General features: G+C 40.4%; 1 protein-coding gene across 2 annotated transcripts in view; it reads right to left on the reverse strand.

Moving 5' to 3' along the window:
• Window positions 1–395: 395 nt before the first annotated feature.
• The window catches only part of CABIN1 (calcineurin binding protein 1), a 331038-nt gene continuing 312380 nt past the window's right edge, over window positions 396–19053 (reverse strand). For both annotated transcript variants that reach the window (XM_089653220.1, XM_089653219.1), the window contains exons 34-37: window positions 13966–14212; window positions 13198–13347; window positions 3533–3747; window positions 396–1125 (exon numbers count right to left, since the gene is read on the reverse strand). In XM_089653220.1, the coding sequence (XP_089509346.1) occupies window positions 982–1125; window positions 3533–3747; window positions 13198–13347; window positions 13966–14212 (756 nt within the window). In that variant the 3' untranslated portion in view covers window positions 396–981. The remainder of the gene's footprint in view (window positions 1126–3532; window positions 3748–13197; window positions 13348–13965; window positions 14213–19053) is intronic.

The following is a 19053-nucleotide window of genomic DNA, read 5'->3' on the forward strand; positions in this document are numbered from 1 at the left end:
TACATGCAGACAAAGGAGATGAAAAACAAAAACTACATTAGGCGACAAGAAAAAGGTGCTAGCAAAAAATAGGTTAGTCTTTAACACAGCAGAGCTGAAGAAAAGATGTCCATCCTCCTACGACACTAGGAAATACTGGTAGTAGGAGGGATTATCCTTGGCTGGCCTGGTTTGCCAGTGTTCAATCCTGCTGTAGCTGGCAGTTTACCCAAAGGTTAAAGACTCTGTGTCCCTCAATGGAAAAGAAGAAAACACCAGTTTTATATGCCATGATCATAAATATGCACAATCTCAGACAACTGCTCAATGTAGTTGACATTTCAATCACTTGAACCTCTCTCTTTATTGAAGAATGGTGACCTCACAGGTAGAGATACCTCTTAGAAGAGCCCATGAAAATGATATAATTGTTTTATTTATTTGTTTTTTTTTTACAAAAACTGTGCAACATATATCATATCTTGGAATTCTGTCATCATAATTTTCTTTTCATTTACACCTTTATGTTTATGTTACAAACATCACATTCTGTTTTTAAAAAAAATAGACCTCAAAAGGAGGTGACAGGCTGTGATTTTCAGCAACTCCACCGAGTCAAATGTTCTCAGGTCAGCACCAAGGTTGGAGCTGCAGAATAATCTGACATAATATGATAAATTATATTATCCAAGTCAGAAATACAGATCGATTCTGCAACAGTTCAGGAATATCTGCTGTGTGGTCTTCCAGGCCTGAAATACACAAAGAACTCTGTGCAAAGCCAGATACACCCACTGCAAGTTCTTTGTGCCTTGACCCTACTCCCAAGCTGGTTACGGGCACTTGCACATACCACTGGCACACTGTAAAATGATGATTTGGCTACTGGCAGCTGCAAAACAATCCAAATGCCAGGAACTGTAGCATGCAAGCGCAATCTGGTGGGAGTCATAGGTAGAATTTTCATTTGGCAGTTGGTGAGAAGTGAACATTATGAAATGTTTAGATGTCCATGTAGTCATCATCCTCATCCGTGTCGCTCTCAAGGGATGATTCCTGGCTGGAAGTGTCCAAGATCTCTAGAGCTGGTTGGCACAAAGTCTCCTTCTTCACATTGGCAGCAGACTGAGATGACAGGATGACAGACTGTGGGAAGACAAGATGAAAGTTGGGTAAGTATATACAGTTATGTTCGAAATAACAGCACTCTAACTTCACTAACCAGATCAATCACTGTTTTGGGTATAAATTATATTTCTACATGGCAAATAATTTACTAGTAAGTGTAGTAGAGTAATCTAAAACCAACAGACCCAACAGTCATGGCTGATTCTGTGTAACTGAATCACGAATTGAAAGGGGCGTGTTCAAAGTAATAGTAATAAAATAAATAATAATAATCAAACCAGAAAGATGAGGAAGATCCAGGGTGATCAAAGAAGGTCTAACGTTATCTGTGAGTACTGTAACAATTAGAAGACGCCTATGTGAAGCCAAGCTATCTGCAAGAAGCCCCCGCAAAGTCCCACTGTTGAAAAAAAGACGTGCTGACGAGGTTACAATTTTCCAAAGAACACATTGACTGGTCTAAAGAGAAATGGCGAATTTTGTGGGCTGATGAAAGCAAGATTGTTCTTTTTGGGTCTAGGGGACTCAGTTTGTCAGACCCCCAAACACTGAATTCAAGCCACAGTGTGAAGACAGTGAAGCATGGTGGCGCAAGTATCATGATATGGGGATGTTTATCACACTACAGTGTTGGGCCTATTTATCGCATACCAGGGATCATGGATCAGTTTGAATACATCAGAATACTTGAAGAGGTCATGTTGCCTTATGCCAAAGAGGAAATGCCCTTGAAATGGGGGTTTCAACAAGATAACGACCCCAACACACACCAGTAAGTGAACAGCATCTTGGTTCCAGACCAACATGAGTAATGTTATGGAGTGGTCAGCCCAATCCCGGACCTTAATCCAATAGAAAACTTGTGGGGTGACATAAAAAATGCAGTTTCTGAGGTAAAACCAAGAAATGCAGAGGAATTGTGGAATGCAGTGCAATTGTCTTGGGCTGGAATACCTGTTCACAGGTGCCAGAAGTTGGTTGACTCCATGCAACATGAGCTTTACTCACTTTTTTAAACACACTGCTATTATTTTGAACACAACTGTATATAGAAGTGTCACCAATACCCTATACACAATACTGTGGTAATTACCAACATTTTACATGTACCATAAATATAACAGATTTAAAGTAGAACTATAGGCAAAATTTTTTTCCACATTGGATCGAGTAAGAGAGAGTTAAAACCTGTTAGATTTTTTGTCACCATCTGTTTTCCATTGTGGAGATTTCCCTTCATTTTCTGTCCCATAGCTAAAACAGGAAGTGAGAGGATATTCGCTGCAAATTAAGGGAATCCCTTGGGGTCCCCTCGGTTACCAGAACTAGTGTCGCCATTGGAAGATTTTCCCTCTGTTACTTTTCTGAGGACAACCCAAAATGTAGGTTTTTCTTTTGCTTTCACTTCCAATGAAAAATGGTAAACAGGACAACTAGAGAGCAGGAATGTCCCTAACTGGACACAGACATCATTAAAAACTGAAAGGGGTTCTAATCCCTCTCCACTCTATCCAAAACTGAAAAAAGTTATGTCCTTAGTTATACTGTAAGATTAGGGGATAGCCTATGGATGGCTGGATTACTGAAAGTACAAACATTTTTTCATCAGCTTCTAGATCTGTAAATTGGGGCCGATTCACAGCACAGAAACGCAGTCCAGATGTGTTCCGGCATATCCGTGTTTTTGAAGCTTTTTCAGGGCCAATTCATATCAGTGCGTTGATCTGCGTTTTAGTGCAGATCAATGGAAAGGCATTTGAAAAACAATTTCCAATGTGTCCTATTTACACCATAATGCTGCACTTAAATGTCAACGAAAGTATGTCAACAGACGTCAGTGTGCGTTAAAATGCGACTAAAATAGATGGAAATGTACATGCATTTTCCATACATGTCAGCGCAAGTCAATGTGAATTGGCCCACAATGCATTCTTTCCCAAAGTTTCCGTTTTTTCTGTAATGCATTATGATGAGTTTTTGATACGTACAGATGTGCTCTGGTACATTTTGCCGCATTCCAGTGCAGTTTATTGCAGCATGTTCTACTTTTGTTGACTGTACTGTAACGCACTACAATGGTGTGAACTTTGCCATTGAAATCCAAGTAACTTGTTGTCCATGCATTTTGAAGCAGAGAGAGAGAAAAAAAAAAAAGGGTAGTGGACTGCATGTTTATGTGCACCGGCCCTTATATGTGCCAACATGCATCCTGCAGAAAACTGAAAAAGGCAGCAAAGTAAACAAGTCTCTGTGAAGAGCCTGGTGCTGCTCATTTTTGACTAAAAATATTTTTGATGGCAAATAGGGTTTTACTAGTAACACATTAATACTGCAGTGTGAACATCCACATCCCTCCCCCCACTCTAGGACAGAACCCTGATTTCAAATATTACCACTCCTTTATTTCTCAATCAGGGCTGTTTACCTTCAGCTTCTGCTTGGTTTCCTCAGAGATGCTACCCTTGGGAGAGAGAAGGGTTGGTGTTGGAGGTGTGACTGTGATCTCTGGTGGGAATTTGCTGACACTGGAAGAGGGAATGAAGAGCTTTGGCACATGTGGGGGAACCCGAGGCTTGTTTCGTGCAGTTTCTAATTTACTGGCCTGGACACTGGGATCTGCTGATGGTTTGGAGCTGCAGGCTGAAGACAAAAAAGAGAAGAGTGACTAATAACATGGCCACAGTGGTAAAAAATAGTCTGAGAGCAAAAACACAAATCAATCCTCAAGAGATCACTACATAAGCAACAAATAAATTGAAAACAAATGGATTAGCAGCATCATAGGCTGGATTTACAAACGTTTAGGCTTCATGGGACTGTGGTGAAGAAAACACTGACATTATATTTTCAGAGAATGCACATAGAACGACAGCGCCTCCTAGTGAGAAATGGATGAATGAAAGTATCTGGAGCTAAAACTTTATTTTTTTTGGATAAAGTAGGAAGGAGTAAAATACCTGTTAGGAGAATGGTAAAACATACCAGATCTCAGTGTTTTACAACTGTTCCACAGATTTTGTGGTATGTAAGAGCGCTCTGTGGTCGCTTTGGTGAACATTGCCGACTGACTGAATAGTTCAGCTGCTGTGTGTTGACAACAGTCACCAATGCCGGCTGTGTCTGTGACCAGCCGATTCAAAGCTGTGGGTCTTCTGCTCGGCTTCTTTCTGCTGCCTTTCCTGAAGCCAGGGGATTGGACTGTCTTATGCTGCTACTATCCTTATGCTATGACCTCCATCAGAATTACATTTTATGTGAACACTGGTTTTATCCTCATTAAAATGTTCACCCTCCTGTGCTTCGTGTTTGTTTCTTTTTAGTTTTTTTTTATTACTGTGCGTCCCCAATACGTAGCTTCACCCTCTGTATTTGTCTGGCTGACTTGCCGCAAAACAAAAGTGATGAGAAATGTTTCTGTGGTTGATACCCAGGTCAGGATGCACAGTAATCCTTACTGATGTGCATCCTATATACACACCTGTTACATCGTTACCTATATGCCTTCTGCTCAGAAATGCATTTACAGCTTTTTTAAATGCTTTTACTACTCTGTATCACTTCTTTGTTGAAATTCAATAAAATTTTAAGTGATAAAAAAAAAAAAAGTGATGAGAAATTCAACATTTCACAGTTGTCACCAGAACAAGACTTGAGGGGAGCCCTTCTAGTCCTGATAACTGGGGACATGGGGACTCCTTTACACCACTGCATTGTTCACATTTTATTTGAATGGCACCCCGAGACACTTCTACAATGCACACGCATTGCAGCACATTAAAAAGTAGAGTAATGCACTGCCATGTGTTGTGGTGCACTGTATTATTGAAAAATGCTGGTACTTTTCTTACGGTCAGTTAGGGTGAATGTTATGTCAGTACAGGCAAGAAGACTTTCAGAAATGGTTTCAGCACTTGGTGGTTTGCTTATTGCTGGTTATAGACCACTATTTTGTACATTTTATACCTTTTTTCTTGTAATTTTTGAACATTAATATATTCTGTAAAATTCAATACATTGATTTATACAATAAAAAATGTGCACTGATGTAACACACAAGCAGACAAGTGTGAAATCTATCTAAAAAGAAAACAACCTATCTATCCTACACTTCTTAGTGGATTCCTCTAACTTTCTGTTGCCCCTGTGGGTAATGAAGTGAAGGAAAAACTCCCTAAAGGAACAGACAGCAAAAATAAACTGACAGATGTTTAGACACGTTTTCATATTTCTAGCCAAATCTATAAAAACATTGGCTTTAAAAACATTTTAATTACCCAGTTTTTCGTAAAACTATTTTACTCAAAAGTCTCCATAGGCGATGCTTTAAAAGCCTTGTCAGTTTATAAGTTTAAAGCGATACTAAAGGTTTTTTTTTTTTTACTAAAAATAACAAACATAGTTAGTCTGGCTGCAGAAAGACAAAAGTCCATCCAGTTCATAAAAAAAAACCAAAAGTTATAATCCTATACCCACAGTTGATCCAGAGGAAGGCAAAAAACATGTCTATACTTACCTGCTGTATGCAGTGGTTTTACACAGAGCATCCAGAATCTTCCTTTCCTCTCGTCCCCTGCAGGCTCTCATGGCTCCTCCCTCCTGTCGGGTGCCCCCACAGCAAGCAGCTTTCTATGGGGGCACCTGCTGCTCTGTGTATCCATTTACACACGAAGCTGTGGCTAGGCCCTGCCCCCTCTGTCTTCTCATTAGCTGTGATTGACAGCAGTGGAAGCCAATGGCTCTCACTGCTGTCTCAGCCAATGAGAAGAAGGAGTCCCGGGATAGCCGAAACGTCAGTGCACATATCTGGATGAGAGGAGGCTTAGATGAGTTTTAGGGAAGCTGCTGCACAGAGAAGGTTTTTTCTTAATGCATAGGATGCATGAAGGTAAAAAACCTTGAGGCTTTACAACCACTTTAACGTTAACTGCGAATGATAGCCCTAGAATTATTGCTCTCACAACATTCACAGCAACACTGCATATGTGTGGTGCTGCGTTCTTAGAATTGGGATGTGCACAGGGGTGCTTGAAAAAAAAAAATAGTTTTATTATTTATTTATTTTATTATAATTTATGGTAAAACTTTTTTTTCTGCATTCAACTTTATTGCTATCACAAGGATGTGGGGGGGGGGGGGGGGGGGAGCACTCCTCAAGCCATCAAGATCACGTTTTTACAAAAGCCTTTCACTGGATGTAAAAATCAATAGCAAGTTTGTTTAAACCCCTGTATACTGTGCTGTTGATAAACATATGTTAGTGGACAAGGGGTTAAGCGTATTTCACCATGACGAAACAATGAAGGGGTTTAGGACAATTGTGCAGGAAGAATACTGCATGTGGTTGTCCACTCCAGCGTTTTCATTGGTGTGCATCGCACAGATATCACAGAATTATTTCACTATGTGTAATCAGCGGGCCGCAGTACTGATGCTTGTGCAAGCTGAAGAGATCATAGGTTGCCTGTTCTTGTGGGAAAGGAGACTTTGTAGAACTCCGGATGTCAGGACTGGCTTCAAATCTATTTCTTATCTGATATGAGGTATTCACATTACATCTTGATTTCAATTCAGACATAATTCTGAGAAATCATCTAATAAAAGCCCAACCTGCTGTTGGACAAGTACAATACTCCACTCTGTTCCCTAACCACATATGGCAGCTAAAGAATACATTTACATACAGGAAGATTTAATGCCAAGTCCTTGCTTACAAATGACACAAGGAAACTAGATCTTAGGATGAGACACTGAAAGGGTTTGTGTCTTGTAAGGCTGACTTCTAGTCAAAAGGAGGAGAAGCCTAGTATTGCAGGTGATCCATTTTACTTCTAATCCCGCTCTCTGGGGCTGTGTACAAACAGGAGTCAGCTTCTACAAATGCAGTGTGTAGAGCAAAACTTTCACACACAAAAAATTCCAGCCAGATTTAAGCAACTTTTTTGAAGCCCTTAAAGCCTTCATCTCCAATTTGAGGATGTTAAACACAGAACAAAATGGAAGTACTTACTGTTTATCAAGCTGCTGACAGGCTTTAGCAATTTTCAAGTTCAGTACTTGCTAAAACATGTTATCTGTCTTTTTTTAAAGTGACAGCTAGCCCTCACCATTTGATCTGTGTTTAACTTTCCCAAAGTGGAACTGATAGTTGTGTTAAAAGCTTTTTTTGGCCTTATTTCTTTAGTGGGTTACATGAGTGCACTTTACTTTTTCATTCATGTGACCCAGAGTCAGCCAACAGTTGGCTAAAGCCTGTTGTTGGCTGATGTCACAGAGCCGCTCCAAGCCATTTTATTAGGATCCACACAGCTGCCTAATTGACAGCTGACTTTAGCTCTCAGTGCATGGCTGAGAGCCCAATCCAGCTGTGCCCACCCCTTTCCAATGCTCCAGTGATTGCTGGAGGGGCAGAGTGGACAGCGGTGGCTGCTCTCCACTTCAAGCAGATCAAGACCTGAGCGATCAAGTCATGTGATCGCTCAGTTTGCAAGCTTAGAGCTAGCAGGGGACAGCTGCAGCATCACAGCAAAGCTGCAGCAAAGAAGTGAGTATATAATTTTTTTTTTTATTAGTAACCCCAAACTTCTTCTTTAGCCCAAATTCACACTGGATCCGCCTTTGAGATTTCAAAGCCGCATGTCAGTGCGACTTCAAGTGAGACTTTACAGACATCTCTGTGACTTCATGCACAGATGTCTTTGCAAGTCGCACCTGAAATTGCAAAAAATAGTGCAGGAACCTTTTCTTCAAATCGGTGTCGCACCACAAAGTCGGAGTAACACAGATTTAAATGATTCCATTGCCAACAATAGGGTGTAACTTGTCATGCAATTTGAAATGGTCAAACCACATGACAAGTCACATCGGTGTGAACCAGCGCTAAAAGTGTAAACCATAATGATATTTGCCACTAAGTGGAACGGACTTCAGAAATGGGTTCTCCCAACAACATCATCTGTCTCCTGTATTTCTGGTACTTTCCTGCTACTACCTTTATGTCCACTTGTTGAACACAGAATCTCTCCAATCTAGCATTGGTGATTATATTGCTGTACTATGCATCATGATTATCATGGACTTGTTGGGGAGTAGACATTTGCAGAACAAAAATATTTGTTTTGTTTCGGATCTAATTGTTTAGTTACTAATTTTGTTTAGTTGCATCTGTAACGAAATTTGTTTTTTTTATTTTCGACCAGATTCAAAATTTTCCAATGGATTCAAAGTATTCAAATTGAATTTGAATTGAAAATATCAAATCGATCATAATTCATTGTGAAGAATAGCTGGTTCTATTCGAAATTTGAATTTCGGAAGATGGCTATATTCTATTTTATTCTAATCAATTTTTTTCTATTCTATTTTTTTTATGTTCTATTTTACTCTATTCTATTGTTTTATTCTAGTTGAATTTTGGAAGACAGCTATAGTCTACTCTATTTTTCTCTTCCTTTTTTTTCTATTCTGTTTCATTCTGTTCTTTTCTATTCTTATCAAAAGTCAAATGTAAATTTTATTCTATTTGAAATTTTAATTTCGGAAGACTGATATATTCTATTACTTTATTTTCTATTCTATTCTGTTTTATTTTGTTTTTTTCTATTCTTATCAAAATTTAAATTTCGGAAGACAGCTATATTCTTTTTATTTTATTCTATTCAAAATTTGAATTTCAGAAGACTGATATATACTATTCTTTTTATTATATTCATATTTTCTATACTATTTTCCATTCTAGTCTATCCTTTTTGAAATTTGAATTTTGGAAGACAGCTATATATAATTTCGTAAATCAGCTATTGATTTACTAAAGGTAAATATACTGTGCACTGGAAGTGCAGTTGCTTTAGATCTGAGGGGAAGCTCTGAAATAAGGCGAAGCTCTGCTGATTTCTTTCATCCAATCATGTGCAAGCAAAAATGCTGTTTTTTATTTTTATTTTCTTTGCATGTTTCCCACACATGTGGAGGAACTGCTCTTTCAGGTATGCTTGCAAGTACACTTTCAAGTGCACTTGGAGTGCACAGTCTATTTGCTTTTTGTAAATCAACCCCATAGTCTTTGAAAAAAATCAACAATAGTCAGCAATATGTTTGCATTTCGAATTCGTTATTTTGGACACATGTTTGTTTTATTTTGGATTCATTTAAATTCATTACTATTGTAATTCGGATATATCCGAATCACGGAAATGTCCAAATTTCGATTTGGAACAAAACAAACTGCACATCTCTATTGGGGAGTTCTGGCTTGTGTATGTTGTTATTCATATAATATCTGTATAAAAAATTCAAGCAGGTAATTAAACACTAAGCTATTTGGTGTCACGCTTTTCTTTTATGCATGATACTATATAATTTTTTGTGAGGAAAACCTAGTTATATGTAGGTTTATTCATTTTTTTTCTTTATATTGATTGGATATGATGAACTTTATCGAACTAAATGTAATGTGTATTGCAGAGTTGTAGTACTTTTTTTTTTTTTTTCTTGACATACTCATTAACCACTTAGAACGTAGCCATATGTCCTCGGATGGAAGTAGTTATACCTGGGTGATGACTCCCAGTATCAAAATTTCCGGCAGCCAATATGCTTTCATGTAATAGTGATCTGAGCTGCTATACAGCAACTCAATCACTCCTACAAGGTGCGAAAGGGGGCCCCCCTCCTGCTGCTATCTTTACTGGGGTCTCCCATGTGATCAGGAAGCCCAGTACCACCGCTGCTGTGGACGCTTGTGAACCGAGAGAAGAGGAAGGTACATCTGTACCCACCTCCCCTCTGTGACGTAAAAAACTGTATGCGAGGAGGATTTTGTCACTTTTGGTTTGATGTTTTCAAGCCATTACTGGCTTGTATTGCATCTAATCAAATCAATTTTGGTTTTATCAGATGCTTTCAGGGCAGAGGAGAGGATCTGGGGTCTAATAGACCCCACATGTCCCCATAAAGAGTACCTGTTATGCCTATTGTTAACACAAAGGATGTTGTTTATTCCTTGTGATAGCAAGTTGATAATAAAAAAAATATAGAGAGGGTATAACAAAAATGTTAAAAAAATAAAATACATTTTAAAGTGCCCGTATCCCCCTGTGCCCACGCACAAATGTGAATGCTTATGTAGGCTTTCAAAGTATTGCCTATGGAAATTCTTAGTTACCATAGTTTGTCGCTGTTCCATGGATGTATGCAATTTTAAAGTGTGACATGTTAGGGATCTCTTTACTCAGCATAACATATTTTATAATTTACCAAAAAATTTGGATATTATAATGTGTTTGTGTGCACTAAAATTCATTAGTGTATTTAAAAAAAAAAAAATGTTTTAGAAATGGTTGTGCAATTATTTTTCAGCATAAAAAATTCAACAACGCCCATTTTATTCTTTATATTCTTGTTTTCTGCTTTAAAAAAATATGTTTAATGTTAAAAATGTTATGTTATGTTAAAAATACATGTTTGGGGGTTCTAAGTAATTTTCTAGCAAAAAAATGCTGAAGTTAAATGTATGTGAGAAGTGTCAGAATTGGCCTGGGGAGGAAAAGAGGTTAAAGGATTTAAAGAAAGCTGCTTGAAACTTGCTAAAGGCTTAAAAAATGATCTGTAAAAGTTTACCGCTTGCATGTTGCATCGAGTAAAGAGATACCAAACATGTCAAAGACAAAAAACTGCGCATGCTTTTAAAATGGCAACAAACTATGGTACCAGAAATTGTCCGTAGACTATGTTTTAAAAGGTTACCAATGTACAGTTAAAGCGTGAGCTCTGCTGCTAGAATTATATCTCTCACTCTGATGTTCATGGTGATACCCAACATTTGTGGTGCTAGCACTGTTTGCGTGCGAGACATATGTGTGTGCTTGTATTTGTGTGCTAGCATGAAGGGACAGGATGTTTTTAAATTTACCACCCGGTCCCCCACCTCCCCCTCATTTTTCCCTCTTTTCATCTTCCCCAGGCAAGCGTTTCTTCCCTCCCCCTTTCTTTTTCTTTCTCTTCTCCTTTTTGTTTCTCTGATTCTAACTCCTTTATAGCTTACCACGTGGAGACTAACTAGGCTCTTCCCCCTTCTTAGTCATATCTACTTTCCAGGCACTGCTGTTTGCTCGGAGTTGGAGGATCCTTTTTTATCCCTTCCCTTTCTCCCTTTTCCATTGCATGTCCAACCTCCTGTTTCTTCTTGTTGCTCAGTGATAATGTTGTCAGCGAACAGCAAACTCTTCCCATACGAGGACATTAATTCTGATTTTTCCTGCTTTTCACTAACTACCTTGCTGAATCCTTTGGTCGGACAATATCAGTGCCTTTTTACTATGATGCACCTTCACTTATACTGGCCTTATCTTGTACTCTTGGTTGTAATAATTCAAAATGTAATTACTTTTTGGCTATGGCCTCTTTGTACTTTTGAAAATTTTAAATAAAATGTTTGTGAAATAACATTTTTAAAAATAATTTCTATTTATTTTATTTAAATATATTTTTTGAACTTTTTTCTTTATTCATCTTTATTGCAATGACAAAGGGTGAGCACCACCCCTTGTGATAGCTTTGGGCAGTGATAGGTAGTTCTTATGGAGAGATCAGGGGTCTATTAGACCTCCCACTCTCTCCTGCCCTTCAAACCATCTGATCAAACCCAAATCAGTTAGATCAAATGCTCCCCTGGCTGTACTGAAACTGGAAGTGATGAAATCCTTTTCGGGGAAATGTATGTTCTGCCTTCTCTGTGTGCAGCCAACTCAACCACTTACAGCAAGCCCGGACTGGGAAAAAAAATAGGCCAAGCATTTTAGACTGAGCAGCCAATTTTTCCAGGGCGGGGGGGGGGGGGCCTTCGTGGGGCAGTTGGTGATGGAATATTCATGGAGTCGGTCCTCCACACTAAAAGGTAAAGGAGCACTATGATATAAAGGGGACTGCACTGTAAAGGGGCACTGTACTGATTACAGTGCCCCTTTACAGCACAGTCCCCTTTATATCATAGTGCCCATTTACATTACAGTGCCCCTAGAGATCTAATCACAGTGCCCCTTATATATTCAAAGAGATGGCCCAATCCAACAAAGAGACATCCCCATATAGCAAAGAGACAGCCTGTCCAGCACAGAGACAGCCCACCCAGCAAGGAGACAGCTCAACCAAGCAAAGAGACAGCCCGTCGAGCTAAGAGAGATCCTGCCCATCCAGCAAAGAGACAATCCGTCCAGCAAAGAGACAGCCTGCCCATCCAGCAAAGAGACGGCCTGCCCATCCAGCAAAGAGACGGCCTGCCCATCCAGCAAAGAGACGGCCTGCCCATCCAGCAAAGAGATGGCCTGCCCATCCAGCAAAGAGACGGCCTGCCCATCCAGCAAAGAGACGGCCCGTCCAGCAAAGAGACATCCCGCCTGTCCAGCAAAGAGACAGCCCCATCCAGCAAAGAGACAGCCCAATCCATTGCCGAGCTGTAACAGTGTGCCAATGGGTGAAGGAGAGAGGTCGCTGTTCCTTCAGTGCAGCGGCCGGTCGGGGACCTCGGCAGTACTTCCTGCCTGTCACTGGAGCCATCATTGCCGCTCCTTCTGTCAGCCCTGATTTGGGCATAGCCGCACAGTGGGAGGTGAGTGGCAGCCGCGGTCTATGTTAGCTCTGTTCAGGCCGCGGCTTACCTCTTGCTGTGCGGCCCGGTCATCAACAGGCCACTCTTCTTCAGCCCGGCCCGCCCTATGGCTAGTCCGGGCCTGAGTTACAGCAGTCCTGGGCACCTCACTATGGTACCAAGCAGGGGGGTTGGATCACTCTTCCAAGTGCTGTAATGTGATCCAGTGGCTTGGATCACTTTTACAGTAAAGCTTATCTCTGGCTGAAAAAGATTATACTAGGCTCATGGCTGCAGCCACATGCTCCTCTTTTGCAAGCTGAATCTATGTGTAAAAGGCCTAACGATGATTATATCAAATTGGGCAGATGCCACCAAAGTAGACAGCTCAAGTGAAGCAGAACAGTGGTGGCATAATATTAGATGTTTTTCTGTTACTTCACATAGAAATCTAAAGCAGTGATCCATATTTCAATTTGTCTTTATATATTTCCTTAGATCATGCTTACCTGTCTCTGTGTGACTGGTACTGGCAAAGCTTGTGACCCTGTCCGAATGCCAATCGGAAGAGTCTGATGTTGTGCTGATAGTTGCAGCTTTGGCAGGTTGGCTTACACGTGAGTCTTGACGAGGAAATGATGTGTCCTCCACATGTTCATCTTTTTAGAAAAGAGATATGATAAAGAGAAATATAAGAAGGAACTGTTAACAATATGGATGTACAGTGGGATAAAGGGGAATTAAATGCACACATTAGTAAAAGTCCACAATAAATGCACAGACAATGATTGAAGAATATACTGTATGCACCTGTTCTAACATGAACACAAGGAATAACCTTCTATGCAGACTACAGTATAGACCAGGGTTTCTCAACCAGGGTTCTGTGGAACACGAAGGTTCCTTCAGAAGTTGATAGGAGTTCCTTGAGCAATGAGAAATTTCTGCCTCACAGGTAAGTTCCCACTGACACCACTGGTCTCTTTAGCTATTTGTAAGGGGGGTCATTTCTTCCCTATGACCACAAGTGTAAGGCCCATTCTTCCCACTGACTATCACACTAATGTATCATGGGATATAGATATTGTAATTTTTAGCAGGGGTTCTCTGAGAGCGGAACATTATTTCAAGGGCTCCTCTGTGTTGAAAAGGTTGAGAAAGGCTCGTATAGACAATCATTATGAGATAGAAGTTTACTGTGTTCAGGTGAATATGTGAAACAATATGAACCTAGTCTATAACATTGATGAAACGTTACAGGTAAAGCCAAGACTCACTACGGTTGGCTTGCGACATGGTAGAGCAGGCTTTGGTCCCGGTTCCTCGGCTGGCCTCAGGCTGAGATGATGAGGTGGCTTGTGATGACCGAACTTTCACCTGGTGCTCAGAGAGTCGCAGTAGGCTCTCTGAAGTGAATGAGGACAGGTTGAGGGGAGTGAGTTGTACTGAGACAGCTGGCAATGGGAAAGGTATCTCCCGGGGTTCTTTTGTAGTCTTTGGAGTGCTTGGAGTATCTGAAGGTTGCTGCAGATAAAAATGTAGATATCAATACATCTGCAAATGAGTATAATGATGTGTTATATAGAAAAAGCCCTGTGTTACTCTGCTTTTCATTACATCCCTCTTAGCCATTTCCCATACTGACTGGGAGTTGCATTGCCTGTTTCCACTTTCAACACTTTTCTATTGAAGAATTGTTAAATACAAATAGGAACATAATGCAGCATATGAATATGGGAGATACACAGTTAATTACCAGAGTTGTAGCCACCAGTAACATGAGTTCATGTTTGAGCATAGCTTAAGTCAGTAGATGTACAGGTCAGTAGGTAAATGGTGAAGATGTGATTTGTTGCTTGCACTACCTGTTTTCTTCTATAGACAGTAGCTCCTCTGCAGTAACCATTTATAGTTCAATGGTCACCTATGATTACCAAGTGAAAACTGGGCTTTGTACGGGAAGGTGAAGAGGGCTTCCAATAGTCAGAAGCAAGTATTGTACATGCAGACTTCCAGGAGGTTGGACAACGTCTGTATGAGTGGGCATCACTCCTCTATTCTGTGAAGAAAAATGAAGGAATATGTGTGCACCTATGTATTATTACCTGCTTGTTTGAGGACAAGCAGATGTCTCACCACCCACCATTCCAACTGAGACATTTGCCCATTTTTGGATATTAAGGGGTCGACATACGAAAAGTGCAAAATCTGGTGCAGCTGTGCATGGTAGCCAATTGTGTTCTAACTTCAGCTTGTTCAATTCAGCTTTGACAAATAAAACTGGAAGCTGATTGGCTACCATGCACAGCTGCACCAGATTTTGCACTCTCCAGTTTTAGTAAATCAACCCCTAAGTGTCCTTTCCTATTAAAAAGACATGTCATGTAAACAAGCCCTAGGTTAGGTATGGTCACCAAATGGTCCTGTAGGTTACTGAGGAACTGCAATATCCAGCATGGTGAAAACTGCACAGAACAGAAAGACTCGAAGATCTAAGACATATCATGGCATATGTTACACCAAATGTACCATGTGATGGTGTCTTAAAATAAGGAACATATTTAGCCACTGCCCAAAGCATACATATTCGAAAGAATGAAATCTGATTGGATGCTATACCCATCCTCTCTTCTGTCCTCCTATTTCCTAATTCATACATCCATCACAAAGTGTCTTAAAATTACATCAACAAGAGCAATAAAAATCTAGACTGTATGCACCACAGATCCCAATGGTATTATAATAAACATTCCTATGCACCAGGCACTCCTGACCATCTGGTTTATGCATTATTTTATACATGAAGCATACCAAGTAAAAAAACGACTACTCTTACAGGCAGGATATGCATAGCTGCTACACACAGGCATGTATTCACAGATCCACACACATCTGCCCTACTTCTCAGCCTCTGCTCTCCTGTGACTCACTCTCCCAGTCCTGACTGTCTCCAGAGTAGTGGTTGTTCCCACCTGGCACAAAGCCAGCTGTCTGGGCATCTCTGGGAATGAGGAAAAAAAAATAGAAAGAGGAGAAAAAACAACCCCCCCCCCCCCTTCCATTTCGTCCTTGGATGGTGACGAGAGATTTCAGAAGCCAGGGCAGGAGGACAGCCTTTTATTATAAGACAGAGGGCGCCATGGCAACAGGGAAACCCAGTTCTCAAAAAAACCCCTTAGAAGTATGTGGAATGTGCAGAGTCCCTCTCAGTACATCTCAGCATCTATGTGGCTTCATTCACACTGCACATTCTGTGACAGCAAGAATGTGCATGGAAGAACAGACAGGCACAAATCAATGACAGGAGAGCGAGATGATAGAGTGAACAAGACCCTGGAACACATTCATTCTACAATTGTTTATTCCATGTGAAGTATAGGTTATATAACCATAGGTAGGGGAAGTAAGAGGGATCCATAACACTCAAATGTGATTATAAACCAAGAAAAACAATCAGACCACTTAAATCTGATCTGTAATTGGTTGGTTTGAATAGGTACCATTAACTCAAATCAGGCCTGAGTTGTATATTGAGCACTGGGGGAGATCTGACAGCTTCAGGGGCTTCTTAAATTCCTAGAACAGTTTTACATTTAATGCTATTTAAACCTGGTCAGTATAATTACATACAGCCATTTTAAGAATATGAAAATGTAATACACATTGCTCAGAAAGCAATAAACTGATTACCTGGCTGGAATGCTGCCCCACTGACTTCAATGCTTTCTGAGTTAAAGATCCATGTCCTCAATGCTGGGAAATACAGGCAGATACTTATCCATCATGCCATGCCATACCATCAGGGAGGCGTGTGGTTGGCCCCAAATTTATTCTGCAGCAGGACAACGACCCCAAACATATAGCCCTTGTCCTTAAGAACCATCTTCAGTGTAAAGAAGAACAAGGAGTCCTGGAAGTAATGGTTTGGCCATCACAGAGCCCTGATCTCAACATCATGGAGTCTGTCTCGGATTACACGAAGAGACAGAAGGATTTAGGGCAGCCTACATCCACAGAAGGTCTGTAGTTAGTTCTCAAAGATGGTTGGAACAACCTACCTGCCAAGTTCTTTTAAAAACTGTGTGCAAGTGTACCTAGAAGAACTGATACGGTTTCAAAGGCAAAGGGTGGTCACAGCAAATACTAATTTGATGTGGATTTCATCTCTCTTCATTTACTTTTTTTTTTTTTTTTTTACTGATTTTGTTAATTGATATAAACTATGAACACTTCTATTTCTGAAAGCATTCTTCATCTGCAGCATTTTTTCACACCTGCCTAAACCTTTTACTGTGTATGACAGGGCATGTAGTCCCTCCTGAGGCAGCTCTATGAGAATGGGGCATGGCAATAGTGCTGCTGAGCGATACAGGTCCACTTGTAAAGCTGTGCAAGAGATACACATAACTGTGTGTGTGCAGTTCATGCTAGACTTTCAAATAAGAGAGCCCAACACTAGCTCTGGAATCAATGAACTTAAGATCTAGTGGGCACTATTCCCCTCTGAACCATTCAGCTGACATTCATAGCTGGATATGTACAATTCGTGATGCTGTTAGCAGGTCTGTAGTCACAGCGGAGCAGTAAACCAGCAATCTGAAACTCTGGAATACCAGACTTGCAGTCACTAACTGCTGGTAGCAAAATGGTAAATATGAAATATTACCTAAAAAAAGACGCATCTATCTGACTAAACAAATATTTTAAAAGCTTGTTTTATTGTATACTATTTTTCTTAACTGTTTTAATTACTTGTATATTTTTCTGATCATCATACAGTACCATAAAGAAAACCTATGAAAAATGTCTTTCATCCTATAATAAAAGCTGTATGGATACAGGATACATCTGCAACATGAAAATGAAGATGAAAGGCTGACCGCACTCCAACTATGTAGCCGATAAAATGTAGTTTATTGATTGAAATCTTCAAAACTTATAAAGTACACACATCACAGCTCTGACATATGGACAGAGGATATACTAAAGCTGTGATGTATGCACTGTATGTGTTTTGAAGATTTCAATCAATAAACAACATTTTATCGGCTACATTGTTGTAGTGCGGTCAGCCTTTCATCTTCATTTTCACATTGCTGCGATCACAGATCGGATCGGCACCTGTTGATGTAGAAAGGGGCGATTGGTCTATGCACTTGCCTGGAGCAATGAATCTTTTGAAACATCTGCAACACTTTCAGGGGACCAAACCAATTGCATATGAGCTGTCTTAGGTCTGGTTCACAATGGATCCGACTTTGAAATTGCGCAACTTCACTTCAAGCATGCGACCTGGAAGACGTCTGTGTGACTTCATGCACAGATATCTAAACAAGTCACACCTGAAATCACAAAAAGTAGTGCAGGAACTACCTTCAAAATCAGTGTGACTCCAATGGAGTCCACAGATTTGAACGGTTCCACTGCAGACAATAGGGTGCGACTTGTCATACAATTTGAAACTGAAAGTTGCACCGGTGTGAACCAGGGCTAAAACGGCTTTTCTCTGTGAATGTTACCAATTAAAAAGAAGAAGAAGGATGTTATAGGCTTTAAAATAAAAGGGAATCATAAAAGATTATCTGTGGGAAAATGATGAATAGAACCAGAACGGCTGTTCCATACAAACCAAGTTATATTACATGCATGATTTAAATACTACAGGTGGGATATATTAAGGGAGATGCAATTTGCAAACCCTACAGCTGAAATCTCAGATAGCTGCCTGTATACTTGGGTGTATCACCAAGGCTCTACTTCTAGATGATGGGAATTTATACATCAAACTACATATGAATATTGCTCCTCTCCTCTGTAACCTTTAGATGATAAAAGTCCTCTATATACTGCACTGCCAACTGCTCACAGAAATGAATAAAATACAGTACAAGAGCAGCACAAGGCTAACCTGCATGAAGAGGCAAAAGCCCATACAACACATTAATAGAGAAGTATGGGATTAAAAAAAAAAATTATACTGACCTAGGTAGATGCAACATTGTATCGATCTAATGCTGCATCTGTCCCCTGCCTCCTCTGCACTGGGAAATGAGTGATCAAACACCGCTTTGGGCAGAGAGCAGTGACTATCAGTTACTAGCTCTCTGCTCTGCCCCTCCAGCGCTCACTGGAGAGATGGACTGTGCAAGGGGTAGGAGCAGTTGGCTCGGTCTCCTCATGGTGTAGTTGAGAGGCTGAGCCAGTTGCTGGTTCGGGCATCTGGGTGGATTCCGACTGTAAAAACGGAATCTTTCCTGAGCCTGGAAAGGCTGAGTGACGTCTGGCGACAGCAGGATTTGGCCAGCTGTTGGCTGAAAATGGGTCATAGGAATACAGAACGAACTGCACTCCTGTGATCCATAGGA

The sequence above is a fragment of the Staurois parvus genome, unplaced genomic scaffold, assembly GCF_062004578.1.
Source record: "Staurois parvus isolate SC_StPar_1 unplaced genomic scaffold, SC_StPar_1.0 ptg000704l, whole genome shotgun sequence".
NCBI lineage: Eukaryota > Metazoa > Chordata > Amphibia > Anura > Ranidae > Staurois > Staurois parvus.